The 19955-nt window shown below is 44.2% G+C and overlaps 2 protein-coding genes across 3 annotated transcripts in view; one reads left to right on the forward strand and one right to left on the reverse strand.

Moving 5' to 3' along the window:
* The window catches only part of LOC6612950 (guanylate cyclase soluble subunit beta-1), a 43774-nt gene that overhangs the window by 22646 nt on the left and 1173 nt on the right, over positions 1-19955 (forward strand). The window contains exons 16-17 of the mRNA XM_002037406.2: positions 1293-1450; positions 13760-14386. Of these exons, the coding sequence (XP_002037442.1) occupies positions 1293-1450; positions 13760-14087 (486 nt within the window). The 3' untranslated portion in view covers positions 14088-14386. The remainder of the gene's footprint in view (positions 1-1292; positions 1451-13759; positions 14387-19955) is intronic.
* Positions 1211-11914, reverse strand: LOC6612951. 2 transcript variants are annotated; one of them, XM_032720389.1, is made up of 9 exons: positions 11898-11914; positions 10883-11317; positions 10236-10335; positions 9293-9402; positions 9119-9222; positions 6480-6575; positions 4106-4262; positions 3891-4009; positions 1211-1883 (listed from the first exon to the last, which is right to left on the reverse strand). In XM_032720389.1, the coding sequence occupies exons 1-9, from the start codon at positions 11898-11900 to the stop codon at positions 1484-1486; spliced, it is 1524 nt and encodes a 507-aa protein (XP_032576280.1). In that variant the 5' UTR covers positions 11901-11914; the 3' UTR covers positions 1211-1483. The 2 variants fall into 2 exon arrangements, with proteins under 2 accessions (XP_032576280.1, XP_032576279.1); XM_032720388.1 differs by lacking the exon at positions 11898-11914 and having other exon boundaries at positions 10883-11558.

A 19955-nucleotide genomic window follows, 5' to 3' on the forward strand; every position in this document is an offset into this window, starting at 1 on the left:
CCGAGCCTGTTGCACTGCCCTTCCCCAGGACTCTCTGCGCCCCTTTTGCGCCCCTCCCCCCATCGAACCTCCCTCGCCGCCACTGGCGTCATTTTGCGCTTCATTAAATCCTGATAAAAAGCAGCAGCAGGAGCTAGTCATTCCGCCTGGCACCTCCTCCTCCGTTTATGAAGCCAATTATACCGATGTTTTTCTTTATGCAAAAACTTTTCTTCCAGCCCTCTTTTCCCGCTTTTCCCGCCAGTTTTTCTCAATTCAACTCTTTGTTGGCTACTTCCTGTGCTTACAGTCCATAAATATTGATTCGGCTCTCAGCAAAAACTTTCTGCAGTTGCTATGTATTTTATACACTCGAGGGCGAAACCAGGAAAACCATTTTCCTCACTGCCATGCATCTTGGCTGATGGCTAAAAATAAACCAGCAATTTTCCAGAAAATAGTTTCGAACTAGAATAGACAATCCGTAATGTCCTTTAGCATTTTCTGGCAAGAAGTTTCCTTCTCTAATTGGAAAAAATTGCGAAAAAACTGTTTTTGTTTCCCGAATTATGTTGACATTTGAAGTATGGAAAATATCATAATAAATAAAAGAAAAGCATTGGCTCCAACATAGCTATCCATCATATAATCAATAGAAACTGTTTTAAGCTCTATGTTGAATCATTCATCAGTGGTGCAGTGGTACTGGTTCAATTTGATTTTGTTGCCAATTTTTTCGCAACTCGACTTTCTGCACATTGGGTTTCCAAAAGTTTTGATACTTTTCTTATCGCACTCCGCCCCCTAGGCGATTAGTTTCATGTAATGTTTTTCTGGTAATTACAACTTTTGTCCTTCGTTTTTATCTCTGAACTGCTGGCACTTTACCCATTTACACATATTATCCTGGCTCTGCGTTTCTGCGAAACCCTCTCGCTTTTGGATTCCAGCATCGTCACCTACTAACAAGGACCTATTGTGGGCGGGGTTGGGACTTCCTCCTATTCTCTCTGGTCGCCGCTCAGTTCGTTTTAAATTTAATTAAAGAAAACTTTTTCCTACTGCTGCTGAAAGTTTTTGGAAAGTAATTGTGGCAACTTTCGCTTGGTTTTTGCAGCTACATTCCGTTGCGGTTGGCAACTTTTCGGGGTGTTGATGATGGCGAAAGTTTATTAGCGCAATTAAGTGCCTTTTTAAGACCCTGTGAGGCCCGATAAATTCTGCTACGAACTCAGATTATACATTTATTTTCTAGATAAACTCCTTACAAATTCTACAATTCTAAATTCTTTGTTTGGTCCTTGTTTTTCCAGCAAATTACCATAGGCATCCATTCCGGCGAAGTGGTGACTGGAGTGATCGGCAACCGAGTGCCGCGCTACTGTCTATTCGGAAACACTGTCAATCTCACCAGCCGGACGGAGACCACTGGCGTTCCGGGGCGCATCAACGTCAGCGAAGAAACCTATCGGTGAGTGCTGGTGCTTGTACTGGATGTTTTTTGCTATCTGGGCTCCCCGGGCAGGGAAATTGGCGGAAAATCGGGATCGAAATCGGGTGGACAGGCCTCCTCCGTATACGCTCCATCGCCGGTGGCCATGAAAGCCGCCAATGCGGCCTTTTCCGGATCCGTGACAGCCTGCAGGAGCTGCGCTTGGTTCTCGCTCTCGTCCTCGCTCTCCCCTGCACTGCTGATTGTATCCAGCCGGGCCACCTCGCTACCCAGCTTGCATTTGGCCGAGGATTTTTCCCTCTGCTGATCCTTGTCCTCCGTGTCCTGTGCCTCAGGTCCTTCGAGCTCCTCGGTGAGATCGATGTAGCGTTGCAGGCGCTTTGGCAGCCTCAACGTGTCGATGCCGTTGGGCAGTTGATTGTGCATCCGCAGGACGTCGCGGATACAGCAGCTGGAAATTCAAGTTCCATTTTAAAGTCTTTAAAACAAAGAATATAGCGTTAATTTATCTTGATTTTGTGAACGCGATGTCTGGATAATCGTATATACTTTTATACTTTTCTCGCCTTTAGGCGCTGCTCCTGTCAATCTCAGCGGGATATTTCATAAATTAATTTAAGTTTCGCACAATAAGCTCATACGGTGAACAAAAAAATCCGCACAGCAAAGTTCATGTGCTTAAAACTTTTCTCGTGAGTGAAAGGCAGCAAGAGCGAACAAACTTTCACTAAAGTTGCCTGCGAAACTAGAGGAAGAAGTTAAAGTAGCGGATATTGGTAGCGGATTCTTTTTGGCCCTTCCACTTTGAGCCGCAGTGAAAGCTTCCTCTGAAGTTTGCCAGTGTGTGGAGCCGGTTCTAAAGTGCCTTTTTGATACAGCGTGGAGCAGCGGCAACTTGTCCGAAATTCTTGCGAAAGTGAGCCCCAAATTGGCGTCATAAAACGCACGGGAGGCTTAACAACATGCTAATCAGCTGCCAGGGGTATCCAACCAGGAACTCCGCAGTTTATGTCCATGTTAATTTGTCCTGTCAAGTTTCTCTGTTCTGGCAATATTTTGGCATTTTTACGGCCGCCGACGACAAATTCGACCAATCAATAAAGCAAGCTGACACCGCCCAAGGGGAACAGATGAGCGGCGGAAGTCACTGAGCAGCCATAAAAGCAGGCACAAAAAGCGTTGCCTACTTGTGGGCGCCTCTACGGGAGTCGGGATGCCGGGGCGTATGCGCAATGTATTCGCCCATGACGGCAATCGTCACATTCTCTTCAAGACACTGATTTCGGGGCCAATGCGCAATGTAATGCGGTTTGCATGCATTCTTTGCGGGTACCAAAGAGATTTGCATAAATTGAAATCGCAAAATGGCTGGCTTCAAGAAGAGGAACTGCGGCAGAAGATGTAAATCAAGTGCTCATTTCGAGCACATTGTTGAAGCCTCGACAAGTGGACGCCGACTCGATTGCAAATACAGTGGCTATTGACTTTTCAGCAAAGAAAAATATGATGAGAGACTAAAACTATATTTATAATTTAACTCAAAGCTTAGTTTATCTAAATAATCTTCAAAGAATGTCAGACAAACGGAACAGAACATATGCTTTCAATTCTATATAAACACTGGCCTCAACACCCATGCTTTACTGTACGAAATGCAGGGCAGGAGCGCGAGTTTTCGCATCGCAAACATTGGCCAGAGAAAAACAAACTGGCAAACAAGCTGCAAAACGGGTTTCCAGCTGAAACGAGAGCCAATGTCAATGGACATTTTTGTGACACGTGAGCAGGCGGAGGCAAATATGTTTGTCTATTTGTGTACCCGGCATCATCGGGTCACCGAGTGCTCCACAAATAAGTGGCACATATGTGGGCTAAGACCACGCATTTGGAATCCCACAAGAACCTTATCAATTGCAGACGACAACTTCTGGAATTAAGTCGAAGAAACTTCTCGACTCAAACAGCGATCAACGTGGCAAGGAAATTCGCATCGATTTAATTCATTAAGTTGGCCGACATTTGACTACATTGCGGCCGAGTCAGTGAGGCAAGCGGGAAAGTTTCGACCCGACTTCTGGATACAATACATGAAAGAAGAAGGCCAACTTGTACTAAGCCGCCCGACAAAAGCGGCAGGACGAGGGAAACTTGTCAATTTTTGCCCAGACAGTCTGTCAGTTTGTCAGCCAGTCAGTTGGGCTCCTGTCTTATGCTTATTTCATTTTTCGGGCTTATAGCCGAATTGTCTGCCCGTAGGAAGTTAAGCAAGCGTGGCGGACCTAAGCCAAAGTAATTGAATAAAAAAGTGAAACTTATTATGGCTGTCAGACTCCATTCTCCCTGGCCTAATCTCCATTTCCGACCAAAAGATGTGGGCAGCCCATTGTTGGTCACAAGCTCAAGTGTTCCAAGCGGTTTCCATACCCTGCTAAGATTACAGGTCAAAGTTGATAATTACCGGCATAAATGACGAAGACTGGGCACTCCGTAGACCTGCTCTTTGCCAATAATCTTATCCATCAAAAGGCGGCCGTAGCGATCGAAGAACATTTCCCTGCGGGCAGCGTATAAAAGGGGCTGAAATAGAATATTAGAGATAATAGTAAGACAAACTACTTCTTACATATTGCATCACTCCAGAAGATATCATTAATTTAATAGGCATTTGCTCACCTTGAAGGGCATCTCAATCATCACCACATTGCGCAGCAGAATCTTGAGGCACATGACCAGTTCGAAGCTGTAATTGCGGCCATCCTCGATGAGTTTGTCGAGCAGCGCTATAATTACGGAGGCGCCTCCGTCCGGCGGCTTCGGTGCGGCGCCGTATCTGCAACGGATGCAAGGGGCGTGGGTGGTGAGAAGGCGTGTCAGCGGTCGGGAGTGGGTAACTGTTTGCAAATGAGATACAAGCTGCCAGCACGTAGTTGGTTTGCTTGTGGTCAATGCAAAGGGTCAGAGGTCGGTGGGTGAAGGGGCAATAAATGCTAGATGCCCCGATAAACACAATGTACAAATGAAATAATGAACAGACACGACTCGCGGTTGTGTCAGTTGCACACTAGTACACACGCACAGGAGCAGAGATGTACACATGTACACTGAGAAAAAAGTGTTGTCAATTAAAATAATTTTAGAGCTTAAGATTTCTTAAGGTAAGCTGAAATGTCAGATAAATTACAATGGAAATATCTTTAAAACTGTATCTACAATAAGGTTTATCAAATTGTTAAGTGACCAGAATTTTTTTTCACTGCATTCAGGCCGACCTGAGTAAATGGCAAATGAAGTGCGAATTGCAAATTGCAAATGACGCCGGCAGTGTTGTAACTTTTTAAATTGAAAATGTTTGTCAAAGATCTCCCCCGCATTCGCATTTCTCGTTTTCTGCCTGATAAGCATTGTAATTTATATGTTTCGCTTATTTATGTGTTGTTTCACCGCCGGTACATTGTATAAATATTGTCTTTTTGCCCAGCGAACAGAGTCGCAGGCCGCATGGCGTATGCGCAATTATGCACTAGTAAATCAATTTGGCAGCGAGTGAAAGTACCAGCGAAAAAGGAATTCATTTCTCCACATTCATTTGCATATTTTATGGCCAATTTCAAATGGGAATGCAACAAAGCGCAGAGCGAAACGCAAATTAAAACACACAAAAGCGAAACAATATCGAAAATTTATGGCGCATCAGCATCAGTAACTCGAAAAACAGTGGCCGCATCTGAATAAAAATCAGTCGAGGCCGAAAGGCGTCGGCGCAGAAAGAGATACAGAAACAAAAAAACCGACTGACAAAACCCACCTCCGAAAACATCCGGGAAAGCGGTGGAAAACCGGAGGGTAAACCGACAGCGGGGAATTGGCAAGCCAAACTCAAACATTTGCCATCAATCGAAGCCATTGCAATTGCAATTTGCTTGGTGCAATCAGCACAGCTGGCGGGAATCTCAATACCGTGCTGAATCTAGGATGTACAACTGGCCTCCGCCTCATCATGCGAATTCTTTCCCAATTACGCCCCTTTTGAGGAGTGGGATTCACTTTTAATTTCGTAGGATAACAAAGGGGGCACATAATGTTGCAAATCGGCGGATGGGGAGGGTGTGCTCAAGAATTCGCCCGAGAAATGATTCGGAATTTCATTTGGCAGCTATACTGAAGCTGTATTTTGGCGGAGGCATTTTGAAATTTATATTTAACGCCAAAAACCATAGTTCTATTACTTTTAAGGAAAATAAATAAAGTGCAAATTTAAAGAGACTTCTTAAGTCACTTCTAGGAAAAATCACATAAAATGTGCCACTCAGACCGAAGGACCTGCGGAAATTGAATAATTTTTGCGAAAATCTTGATCTAATGAAATTCAAGCTGCCTTCCGCCAGCCGTCGACATAAACTTTGACAGCCGAGCATCTCAGACGGGGACTTTGTTGTGACTCGCCTTTTTGGCCAGCAATCAATACTCGCATTTTATGCTAAGCATCCTTTTTGGCGCTGCATCAAAAATTGAAATCGAAGCCAGCGAAATGGTGGGGCGGGGCGGCAGGCGTGGCCGCGGCCATATCCAGTTAGGAAACAATAAATTGCCGCGACGGCGAAAGTCAAGGACGAAGGACGAAGGACTCAGGATCAGGACCAAGTCGAAACTGCAGGCGTTTACATATAAATTTATGAATCTCGGCCGAGGACCCGAGTGCATGCTCGTAACTTTTTACAAGCTGCTTTTTTGGACCTCGAGACTCGCTGGAGACCGCCTTGTGATGCAAATTCGCTGTGGCAGCGACTTTCATATTTAATGATAATTTTTCCTTTTATTTTCTCTACCCGCTCCTTGGCTTGGGTCTCGTCGAGCGTTTTCTTGTGGCTTCGCGAGCACTTGCTTATGCTAAGCGTCTTGTATTTTATGTTGCATACATTGCGGCGCCGCCAAGTGGTGACCGCTTTGCATATTTCTCGCTAATTGAAGTGGTAGTCGCTGGCACTTCCCTTCCTGTCCTCTTTCCCTTCCCCCTGACCGGAAGTCCTTTTTCCAGGCCACGACTTACCTCAGCAGGATGAGCAGCAGTTCGGGAGCGTTCGCCTGCAGGGCAATGCGAAGGGGCGAGGACTTGCCGCAGGACTCAATGGGGACATCAATGAATCTGCAAAAAAAAAAAGAACAAAAAGTCGGATTCGGATAAGTCAGTTAGTTTTTAGGCCCACATTCCGAGTGAGTTTAGTGGCCGCCCAAATGGGCGACAAGCATCAAAATGGGCTTCGCACATTAGCAGGACTCTCTGGAGCTGAGAAAATGGGCTGAGCCTGGGCGGGTGCCAGACCTCAATTAAGCTGCTCGCTTGTTGCTCAGTGCCCTTCCATTACAGGAAACACAGTGAAAAATATAGAGCCCTTCCTTGTTTTTACTTGGAACTAAAAGAAGAGACCAAAGTTCGTACTTTAAGATGTCTTAAAGACGGATTACTGAGCCCTATTACCTATTCATCTTCGACAATTTTGCCATGTTTTTTTCTGTGCCTAACTTGACATTGCGTATACGTAGTGTGTTATGTGAGTGGTGGGCGTTTGTCTCCATTCAGGCATTAGCATGTACAATGCACTTAAAGCACATTTCCGACACAGCGCACACAGACACACACACACACGGCTTTTATGTCTACGCATAAAAGTAGGCAAATAAAAGAGCAGAAACCACAATAAACCGGAAGTAGAAGTAACCCACACAGCAGACGATAAGCGCACTTTGAGCCACCATCCAGTGACAGCTTGGAAATTGGCTTGGCAAATTCATTTGCGTTTTATTGGCGGCGATAAAAGTGAGTCCCTGCAAGAATCAAGCCATTCCCCAATCGCATCCCATGACAGGTTCCTCAATAGCCGTATATAGCACCTCGTGGCTGGCACATTCTCCTCCAGTCGGAAGTGATTTGCCCCCAAGTCAGACATTAACACTTTAATCAGCTGCTGAGTGGGCTGACAAATCAAATTTCTGTCTAATGGTCTGCTTAGCGAGTATTAGGCGGCGTTTCATGTTAATGTCTTTGCTATACAGTGCGCACTTCGATTCAATCCGATGAAAGGAGTGGGAGTTCTTTCGGCTTGTGCAGTTCCCAGTGCCTTGCATATATTGGCAGGGTATAAATTATTCCGAGTGCCATTAAGTCGGCAGGTGGACTAGCTAGTGGATTATGCTAAACAGCAGTGCAATAATGCAACTTGCTAGTTTAAGCCACTTAAGCTGTGCAATTACTGAATTAAATAATACTTTTTTCATTCGTTTCAATCGACAATAAAGCTATACACCTTTTTACAACTGCTTTTGTTGCAATAAGAACACTAACATCGAAAGTAAATTAAATCTCATTGTCAGCTTTTAGCTTCAACACCATTCCTCTTCACGAGTGTTCACTGTTCTGCGAAAACTTTGGCAATATGCTGCTCCAGCACTGATTTATGCAACTTCAACGGCATTTGGCCGAAACGTTTATTGTCACATTGCTTGTTTTTCTCAGCTCCTCGGTCACACACACACTCACACACACACACGGTTTCCGGCCCCACATACATTTGCAGCTATTAACGCTTATTCATGACTTTGGCTGCTGTTTTGCGAGAGGGCATCATAAATGTCGTCTTAATGCTTGCCAGTCAGTATGTTTTTTGCCTTCTGTTTGTTTAAGAAGCGCAAACAGTCAACTCTGCAATGGTGTGGGTGCACGGTATATATCCATGGGGGCGGGCTGTATCTGTGTGGATTAGTGGGCGTGGTGGGGTTGAGCATGCTTTTGTGCGCTTATTACACGCATTTTTGACTTTAATCCTCCGAAGTGCTGGCGAACAAAGCCGAAATAACAAAAGGTTTACATCGCTGCCTGTTGGTTTTCAGCTTATCGCATCAGGGACACTCACACACGGACCTCGTGTGCATGTGGGCGGGTCGGAAAAAGAAGGCGGAAAATGGGAAACCCCCCGAAAGCAAGCTGCAAATGAAAATCTTAATTATACATGACACCAGCAGAAGTGAGAGAAAGCCACCGCCAGTGATTGAGAGCCATTCCCTGTAAAAGTGTATTCGCAGTCGTGTCTGTGGTTGTAAATTGTCGCCATCTTTCACTCAATTATGGCAGTCACACACACATACACACTCACTCTGTGTAGGTGCCACAACAATGGCTGATGAATTAATTTAATTAAAATCCTTTCATTTCTCTGGCTACCCTTCACGTTCGTCCACCATTTTCCCAGCGGGTATTTATAGTATCTTATTGTTACCGAAAACATGATTATTATGTGGAAAACTGGCAAGCCATTAAGGTTGCTCGGTATCTCGGCACATACATAGTCCGATTTTTATTGTTTCCTTTTTAATTCTTGGCGATTTTCTTCAAAAGCAACTTATAATTTGCTTTAATAGCCATAATTTAAGCGTATAGAAAGCTTACTTCGACTGTTATAAAAGTAAGAGCTCTCCATAAATGTCCAAGCATACTGCTAGTATAAAAAACTCTTTGGGGGAATGAAGACCTCGGCATGGCACCCAGGCAACTATCCAATTAACCCGGCTAGTGTGAAAATCGCTCGAGGCAGCAAAAGAGCGCGACACATGAAAGCCACGCGGAGAAAGTGGTGAGGTGGGAAAAGGGGGATAACGTCAGGACAGGATGGGGGGACTGGGCTGAGGACTCACCTGAGCTGTCGCTCCTGCTCGAAGCGCGGAATCCAGACGGGCAATGTGAGCTGCTCGCGTGTGGCGTGCTTCAGAAAGTAAACCATCGCCCGGACATTCTCGTGCTGCGAACAAAGGACATACATGGGTGTCTATTCCACGGGGGCAGGAATAGGGTCTGCCAGCCAGTCTCACCTGATCCTGGAAGTCACTGCGCCAGCCGGCGATGAAGTGCGGAGCATGTGGTCCAAACAGGGCGCCCAGGAAAATGCGCTCATATGTCTTCTCGCACTCGTAAATGGACACTGAATTGCACAGAAAGGAGATAAATTAGTCATGGGAACAGGAAAATAGTTAAAAGTTCATTTATATGGAAAAGCCACGTTTAATAGCATTTCGAAGTGGGTAATGCCATAAACCAAATTTGTGTCCACATTGTGACCGATTTTCCCGTTATGCAGGCAAATTGTCGGTAAGGAAGAAAGCGGTTGAATAATGTCATCAAATCGCAGCAGCGCAGCCATAAAAAAGCTAATTACGTGGCTGCACTTGTTGCTGCTTTGGTTTTTTGGCTTTCGGTTTCGCTGGCTTTTTGGCACAGCCCAGAAATGAAGTCAGCGGAAAACGGAAACGGCCACGATGTTTGCCAAACCAAGGCCAGAGGGTCCAAAAGGCTGGAGTCAGCAACAAAGCAACTTGGTGAGTGAGGACAGGACAAACAAGGAGCAAGTTTTATTGCACACGAGTCCAGATCCCCCGACAGAGGCATGCCATTAATTCCAGGCATTTTTCCCGCTCGCAAAAGTTTACGCAGCCTTTTAATTAGAGGCAGCCAGCATGCGTACGCCCCAAATAACTTGCAACACTTTGAGGCACTTTACAAGTTTTACGATGCAGCAACAACGGAGCAACAGAACGACATCAGCAACACTTTCTTAACGCAATTAGCAAAAACACGTGATTAAAGTGAAAACTGCCTGCTTATGGGCGTAATAATCCGATGCGATGGGATGATATTTATGAAAGTATGCAATGCACACAGCCACGCCCAAAAAGCAAACAAGAAAGTCGTGCCACACACACATACGCATACATATGCATTTAAATTAAATTATTTAGTTGGCCCGACTCCACTCACCCAGCAGCTTGACGACCACCTCCGAGTCCCGGACTCCCCAATCCCAGCAGGTGCGCAGTCCGATGTACAGGATGTTGTGATACTTGCCCATGAGGCAGACCTGGGGAATACGCAAGAGAAGGAGGAGGGGTGAAGGGGCTGAATCCCACCTGAAGTGCTACTTTTTAAATTATAAATAATTGCCATATGAAGAGCTGGCATTTAAAATGCAAGAAAATTAAGTTTAGCAGACTCTGCCAAAGGAAATTAAGCCAGAAACAACTTGCCATATTTATTTACATTCCAAAAAGCCAATTGGATGAATATAGTTATGCATAGTTTTAGTACTTTTATAACGGTTTTATAGAAAGTTGTATTAAATTCCACTTTTATTCGACTCAAAAGGAAAGCAATGTTATTGGGCTAATTACTCATTGATTTTCATTCATAATTCATTGGTATAGTTTAAACTTTAAGATGTATTTAACACGACAATGAAATATAATTATTTCCTTATTTAATTTTTGAAGTACAGAAAACTAATTGTCAAAGCTTTATTAATTAAATTGTATAGATTCTTTTAAGCAAATATGTATTAATATTAATTATAGAAGTATTGCACACTGAAATGCCACAATTGCAACACTCTATTTGCATATAAAGCTCACCTGGCCGTTCTGCTCCTTGGCCATTCGGTGGTACCTCATGGCCGCCGTCACCGCGATGGCGGCCACCTCGTCCGTCTGCGAGTTCTGGCCGCCGCTGCAGCCCTTGATGATGGAGCTCAGGTGGTCGAGGACATCTCGCCGCGACTGGCGGTCCTGCAGGCCGTTGCGCGAGATCTGCTCGAAGGTGTCGTCGAAGAAGCACTCGAAGATGTAGTCCATGACCAGATGGCGGCGCTGGGTCCGCCGGTTCCGCTGGTGACTGGCCCGTTCGGCGGGATTCCGCCGCAGTCGTTCCCGCAGCCGCAGACGCAGCCGTGCCCGTGACTCAGTTTCCCGGCGGAAGCCGTAGAAATGCCGTGGTATTGGCAACCAGCAGCGAACCCACACAAATTGACTTTTTAATTGACTTACCAGCCGCTGGAAAGCCTGTAGCAACTGCGAAAGCATATTGCAAACAAAATTTAATTCACTTTAAGTAGGCAAATATTTTCGATTGAGGTGAATTGATTCCCTCCAAAGAATTGAAATTCCGCTTCAAAAAAACTCCCGCACTGCTGAAGCCAAGAGTCACAATGCACAAAAAGAGAGCATTTCTTCTGCGGGGGTGACTCTCTTTCGCTATCGATTTTTTGCAGCTGGCAATGATGTGCTGGGAGAACTTTTGATAAACATAAACAACTCATAATGAGCAGGGAATGAATATTAATTTTAATATTTCTAAGCATTGCAATCATTTAAGAACGTAATTACATAGTATGTGAAGCTTATTCAAAAGTTGATATACAGCTCAATTACTTTTGAGGCCTCTTTATTTCCATGAAGCCCCCAGCAAAGCAATTGGCAAACAGGTGTTTGATTACCAGCCGACAAGTATATTTCTATGAGCTCTTCAAAAACCGAATGGAACTCGAGGACTCCATTGAAACAGATTCGATTCGATTCAATTCGATTCAATTCGATTGGCTTTTGCTAAAAAGTCTATTGCACTTTGAAATTTGCTGGTATTTTTCCGAACCATTTATTCACTGCACGCAGCTCACACACAATTTTCCACCCCACTCATCAGCAGCGGCTGGAAAACTAAACAAACGAAGTCCACATTCTAAGAACGCTCAGCTGTTTACCTAAGCGCTCACTCTCCCGCTTTCTCTCCTCTCTCTCTCTCTTTACACGGAGAGCAGAGCACGGAGCTATTAAATACGCGTTTCATGAGCATAAAGCTGAATTAAATTCATATTTAAAGTATATAGTACATACATGTATGCTCACACATTATTTTTGTGCAAAATGGATAATGTTTGGCGATAAGCATAAAATCAGATGAGGCATAAAAATGCAGGTTTTTTGTTATTTTGTAATTTTAAACTAAAAAATAATTGGTTTGTCATTATGAGGATTATGCTTGGATTCAACAAAAATCAATTTATTTTGAAATGAAATGCTAATGGTGTGCTGTTTATTGTTTGAGTGCTTTTTTCGATTAAACTCATTAATTCATTTTCTTTTACAACTGAAAACTAATACTAAGTCCCTCAATCTACTAATCCCCCTTCAATAGATCTATTACACTTGCAAGGCGTTAATTTTGAAATAAATATTGAAACAAATATCCACATGAATAAATTTAAATCTGTAAATAATAGGAGCGATTTGTTTTTCTTGAGCTTAAGCCACGTCAAAACAAATGTAATTTAAAACACAATTCCGATTGTCATGTAAATCTCTCAGCTGCTACGAAATAATTTCATATTTTAAACAGCAATTGTGCACATTGTTTACATGTTTTTCTATCCCCCTTTGCCAATTAATATTTATTTATGCGGCACATATCAATTTACCCATACATTATTCAGGCACACTCATTCCATTATTCGCCGTATTTGTACGCTTAATATTTGGGCTGACAATTAAGCGTTGGGTAAATATTTAAGCACTGCCATAAACATTAATTAAGAACGCACACGCAGAGATCCAGAGATGATGGCCGGGATAATCATGTCTGGCAGGGATTCCTGGGGTCCTTCGCCTTAATCGCATATGCAAATAGGTGTCGAAGGACATTCGGCGCAGTGTAATTAACTCAGGTCCATTAAAACGGTGCATATTTGTGCAGGTTACCCAGGACAACACTGCAATAATTTCACCTGATAAGGCTCACCTGAGCGCTAATTAAAAGGGCAATGCAATTGTGGCCATATGCAGGCTATCTGATGCCGCAAAGGTCGCCAATAAATTGAATTAAATGCGTATCCAATCAGCGGCGTATTGGCCGTAAATATATGAGTCCGAATAAATGCAACAAAGTGTGGTTGCACTGTGGTCGAGCCAAGCGGAAGCGGAAATGCACACAAGCCTGCGATATTTTTATTCCGCTTCCGTTTTGTGCTGCACTCGATTGTGCGGGCTCACGGAGCACAATAACCGAATTTACATAATTTCTGGCGATGCAATCTAACAGCTGAATAAGGGGTCTCCCACGGTGGAAATTACGATGGCAATTTATGGGTGTGCAGATTGAGAAAAATACGACCTCCGTGATATATGTACATCATTCAGAGTGCATTATGGCATCGGACCAAGTCCACCACGGAACTCCCTAACTCGAATTTATGTGACTGCCAAATGTGAGTCACATCTCCCATCTTAAGCACTACTATTCTTTGCTTACTGAATTGGATTGCATCTTAAAGATATAGTTTATACTCAGAACATAACATTCTGCCTTTATATCTCATCGTAAGTGATATTAAAACATGACGATTACTTTGTAATTTTGATAGAATTATTTACTGCGCAATTCTACTTAAGAAAGTTTTATTTACGAAAATTCAGTTTACACAATGCCTTACGCCCTGCAACTTTCTCTCCTTTTTGCAGGCTCCTCTGTCTGGCTATCAACCAGGATGACTCGTTCCACTTGGAGTACCGCGGACCCGTTATCATGAAGGGCAAACCGACGCCCATGGACTGTTGGTTCCTGACGCGTGCCACCAGCAGCATTTTGGGAGGCACTTCCTCGACCGGAGGCGGTGGCGGCGGAGGAAACGGGAGCTTGGATTCGCCGCTGCTGCAGCCAGCCACTCCGACGGCTGGCGGGGCCACGCCCATTCCCGCATTCGCCCAGCGGGCAGCAGGACATGCCAGCGTGTCACGTACTTCGTCCGCAGGAGGAGGGGGAGTAGGAGGAGCGGTCGTGGGCACATAGGAAATGTGCAAGGACTCGTCCTGCTGCTGCTGAAACATCCTGTAAAGTTGCCACTGCGTGCGTGACTCCATCTGTCCGAATGTCTGCGGCCAAATCTGCAGGTCCTTGGACCACTTAACCACTTCATTTCTATGCCTTTGTGTTTGTCATTCTGCATCCTGCATTCTGCGCCCTGTGTCCTGTGTCCTTTCTCCCGCGTCCTGCACCCTAAAACCCAAGTGTGTGTTCTTGGCATTGTGTGATTGTTGCTGCTGGCACATTGCGGCCGGAGCCCGAGGAACGTCGGATCGTTGTGCAAGGTAATTTATGTTAATGCTCTCCTATCTGCAACCATTCAAGCCAACCATCCGGGCCAACCACTTAGCCCAGTCACTTTACAAATGATTTACATTTCTCGTGTCTACGCTGGGAAAACCATCATTCGGGTTTAAAAACTGTGTAGATTGTATTGACTATCTTTTACCCACTAAGTGGAAAGTCTGAATTTAGCCTAGCTTCCACTTAAATATATTGCGATATCTATGCAAATGTGGTTAGAGTTTAACCTAATGTGCGCAAATCGTTTGATTAATACAAAGTGTTATATTCAGAGAACGTAATTTATTCCACATTATCATGTCATGTACTGCAATCCCTTGAAATTAGCCTCGCCCTCCGGGGGCCGGAACAAATTTTAATGCCAGCCATAAAGAATATTTTGTGTTAGGACAAGTTTCAACCCATCTGGCCCTATCCGCTCGGCAGTAAACTAGATAAGTCCAAAACAACTCAATATAAAAGCCATAATATGCCAAACAGTTAAATATATATCTCACTCGAACTCTAAAGGATTTTGTCAGCACAGCCAGCGAAAGCGCAAAGCCTTTCATCCTGTCACGCCCCCCGCCCCACGCCCACTCTTTATCCTCGAACCGAAGCTGGCATTTTTTCTGTGTGTGTTTTTGTTTACAAAGTTTTGGTCAATCAAGCTGCAAGCCAAAGAGTTCTGTTTCAGCCGAAAATACCCCAGAAGGAGACCATTCGGGTGATCGGAGGAGCGGGTGTGCATAGAATTTAGCACATATTTTGAAAACAAATATTTGATATGAGCAAGCTGGCGAACCAGCCCGTGGCACTTGCTCCAGTCCAAAGGAAAAGCCACAGCGCGGGTAGGTCCAAAATCGAGGATTAGCTATTGGGGCCACCCTCCCAAGCAGAACATAACTAATTTGACTGGCCAGAATGTTCTCTTTTTCGAACTGAAGTCTATTTTTGGGCCAAGCTTTGCTTAAAATACCATGTACCATACAAAGCATGATGAAATCGCATTAAACGCCCCCAGAAACCCACTCTCATATTAGCTAAGTAGCATGCCACAGCAGAAAAAAGGCAGAGACTTGCAGGAAAATTCGGTTGTCCCAATTTCTGGGCTGGCATTTTAAGTGCACACATATATCGCCATTGTAGATATCTGTCTACCCTTCGGATATATATCTGCTTATGGCCTCGATATGGCGCACATTATCGTTAAATGCCAGCGGCAACAACAAGTTGGCATGCAATTTGATGACTTGGAAGTTGGCAGGCATTTTGATGATGCCATTCAACTGGCTGGATTGTGGGCGTATGTAATTCAGGCTTCCTAACGATGGCTCGTTAGAAATGGATTAACATTGATTAGTTCTCGCAGCCTGCTCGCTGGCGGAGCCAAATCATAAATTTCCCTAATTAAATGCCCCCAATTTTGGTCCAGAATTTTTCACAAATCCGAGCATTTCGGGCTCCCTTGTTGCTCATTGAAATTCACTGGAGCCAGAAATAAAAAGTACAAATACCCATAAAAGTTGCCTGATTTGGTGGCCCCAAGAAATCCAGCCCGCCTTGTTTCCGCTCCTGTCCCTTTTCGCCTGCTCATAATTTTCCTCATTTTTCCTATTTAGTCTTATTTATTCTTCACATCCGGCCTGTTTGTGGAGGAAGTTGTTCGGGGGATGCGGTGGCTGCCTTTTCCGAGCTTTGCCTCATTTAAGTTGGCCCACTTTAAAGGCCTTCGCTGAAGGGATGCATTGGCCACACGGAACCACTTCAGAATTGTAATTATTTTTAATGAGCGACGCCTTCGATTGCAGAGCTAGTTGCAATACAGCTGAGTGTAAAATAATATGGCCAGCCCGAAGTAAATATAAATTAAGGGGAAAGTGAATAAATAGCTGTGAAGATAATATTTTCAATATTTCTAATTCATTGTATGCGAATTAAGTTCTGCAAAAGCTTACTTGGTTGGAATTCCTTCTGCATACATTCCATTAAATACAACTGTGTATTTCTGAAGTACACATCGGCTTTAATGAGCCCCCGTTCGCCTCATCAGCTCCACTTCAGATCCATTTATCATGCGCCAGACAGATACATATATCTATATATATGTATGTATACAAACCGAGGCAAATTTATTCGGTCCGCAACAAAAGAGCGATTTTTCTTTGCGTTTCCGCATCATTGGGAATATGGAAATAACGCGGCTGCCATCAAGCCCGTACAATTTCCGTTTCCTGTGCGCGCTAACATACAAATCCGGATATCGCAAAAATACCAATCAAATAAATATTTACCCGACTAAATAGGCATAAGCTCTTATGCGACAATTGGGCGTGGCAGCGAGGGCGGGGCATCTTATTAAAAATTTAGCTGAATTCGCAGTGACAGGCGTGCAGAGTTTGTCAGCTGCAGGGAGAAAAGAGCGAACACGAAGACCCGGTCCCAGTCTCATTTAAAATTCATAAAGATGGAAATTATGATTGCGATGAGCCGACGACAAAATGTCAGAGGCAAAGGCTTCTTTTCTACTCACGGTCCCAGGCGACTCTTCGAGAGGAATAACAAAAGGGGAAGAAATGGGAAAAGAGGGAACACTATACACTATGTGGCATAATAACGCTTATATAGTAATAAGGCTGATGAGACGATAATGAGGCTCTGGCAGATGAGTTACGCATACGCCACGTGGCCCCGAAGAAAGGGGTCGACCTGTAGAAGTCCAAACATATTACTCACATGTTGGCACACTTTCGGCAGTCAAAGGAAGCCTGCTCATTGAATTATCCCATCTCTTTGCTTACCTCACACAAAACTGGGTGGGCGGAAAATTGGGTTGGGCAAAAGTTTTTCCAGCTTGCTTAGTTTTTTGGAGAGCCAACATAAAAGTTTTCCTATTTAGATTACTGTCGAATGTCAGTTCGGGCAGGGCAAAGGAAAAAGCACAAAGTTTTATTGCCCCAACTCGAGGGGTTTATTAATAAATGATACAAGGATGCACGACATTCCGGCAGGTATTCGTTTGACATGTATGAGCCCTTGGGTAATTTGACTGCAGCAAGGACACGGAAACTAAGGACTCTGGGCATTGTCGTCGCCCGATCAACACTGGCAGGAGTAAACAGCCGAGGCGTGGCTTAATCGAAAACTCGGCACTAATTTCAATTAAAGTTGGAATGACTGCAAACAGGCAGGCATTCAACTGCAGACAGTGGCCACATTAACTGTCTTCCTTCCTCCTCCTGCCCCCGCCCTTTGCAAATAGGTCCTGGGCAAGCAGGACGACTTCGATGGCATTCATTTGCATAGCGCTGCAACTTGCCACGCCCTCACTCGACTGCCAAATCAAGTCTACTTGCCTCTAAATGTTGCCGACAACAAATCAATTTGAGGCGGTTTACCATACTAAATTGAGCCGGATCGTTGTTTGTTCAGTTGGCATTGGAGTGCGTAAGGAGCAGTCAGTCGGTAGTCGCAGTTGTTATGACAGCCCGGGACTTAAAGTTGGATGCATTCGCACTAAGTTGCATCTGCTGAGAGGCTTTCGAGTGCCGAAGAGGAAAACCAATCAAATCCAATGATAAATGGGAAAACTTTAGTCCAACTTGCTAAGATTCTGATTTTATTAGAGTTGGGATCCTGCGAGCACTTTTAAGTACAATTTTGTTTCTGCAATTGTCAGTTATTTCCGCTTTAAAGTTGATGTGAATGCAAACAAAATTTGGTTTTTCTTTTCACCTGAAATATGTGAAAGCATATTTATTTTCCTGCGCAAATGTTTATTCCTGAATATCCGTTATCGACGCAGCGAATCGCTTGTGTGAATGCAAAGTTTATGCTTTTTGTATCCAATCGAATGCAATTTGCCACAAAAAGGGGAAACAAAGCAATCTTGGCTACGCCCGCAACATCAATATCGGTAGCTTTCCATGGACCGATTTTCCGATGCTATTTTTTCGCCCATCGCATTCTTCTGCCGTTTTGCTCTCTTTCGATTTTCATTCCGCTCGACAAAAGGCGCAAACTTTTCAGACAGCAAGGGGTGCAAGGTTGGCACTTCTCCCACCTCCTATCCATTTCCACTTTACATTCGCACTCGAACATTTCCCTTTCGGCGCGGAGTGTCCACCTTCGTGCATTTGATTTGTGGGGCCATAAAGTTCGAGGCGAACACTCGGATGCAATATTTACAATTTTAATTCAATTTGTTCAAAATTCCCATGTGAATGGGGGCTATGTGTGTGTGTGTGTGTTTCGGATCAGGGCTAAAGGGGCGTGGCAGGATGACCCCCAAAGAAGCACTTGCTGCTATTTTTGCACATTAAACTAATCGATATTGTATGTGTGGGGAGGGCACAGGGGCCCGGCATTAGATGCAAGTACATTTTAGCCATTTTGTCGTCGTAGTCGACTCAATGACAGCTCGGCCGAAGGACAGCCAAGGACTCGAGGATGTTGTTGTTTAATTGTCTGTAAAATTGTTAAATTGCTTAGCGTGTCAGCAGGAGCCGAAAGCAGGGCAGGGGTTTTCCGGAAGCTGTCAGTGGCTCGGGGTTAACATGCATGTGCAATTACTATCAGCTGCCCTGCCATCCATTCGACACCGTCGACTTATTTATTCATTTCCCACTTGCATGCCAAAGGTAAAGTACAGAGATAGCTGTTCAATGGAATCCTATTTATTTTTAAAATCAGTCTGAAGCAAACGGTTTAAAATTAAAATGCGTATTTAAAGGGAAAATGACAAAATCACAGTAGGCACAACTCGCGATAGAAGAAGCATCCCTAAAAACCAGTTGAGAGCTAACCAAAACTATTTGGCTTAAAATAATATTAGCCATGATTCTCTAACCAAATTATAAGGAACCTTGGGCACACCTTGGTATATATTTAAATTCAGTTCTTGCACTTTTCCCAAATTAAAATGGCAAGCTCGCCAAGCCGCAAACGCATGTATGTATACCTGGCTGTAACCAAAACTTGGGGGTGCCATCAAACTGACTCCACTAATACTATAAATAATCGTTTTCTGGCAGACCTTTAAACTTTTCTTCTGGCGGGGTGGGGAGGGGGAAGGGCAGGGAATTGCTTACGTGATTGAAATTTTGAAAATGCCCCAACAAAGGCTGTCGGCATAGGTTGCCAGTTTTTGGCAATCAAAAGTTGTTTGCGCCTTTGTAGTTCGACTGTTTTGTGGTCGAAACGCCCCGCATCCAAACGCAGTTGGCATAACAAACAAGAGAGTTGGATGAAAAAACAAGCCAAGTTTCTTGTTCCGTTACGTTTCCACATGACCAAAGTCCAACTTTTGACATTGACACTGTTTCCACCTCGTGTGTCCTGCGATCCTGGCCCGGATTCACGGCGTAATTGGGCGTGAAGGGTTAAATTGAATTGCGTGCTCACGGAAGCCAAACGGTTAGACAAACAAACTGAGCTCTGATTTCGAGTCCTTGCCACAGAGAAATAAAATCTAAGGAATATCAGTTCAAGTCACCTGTGAAATCAACATATACATACTATCAATGCGAATGACTTGTTCCATTTTTCTAAGTGTATAAAATGGACACCTTT

This window comes from Drosophila sechellia, chromosome 3R (assembly GCF_004382195.2).
Source record: "Drosophila sechellia strain sech25 chromosome 3R, ASM438219v1, whole genome shotgun sequence".
NCBI lineage: Eukaryota > Metazoa > Arthropoda > Insecta > Diptera > Drosophilidae > Drosophila > Drosophila sechellia.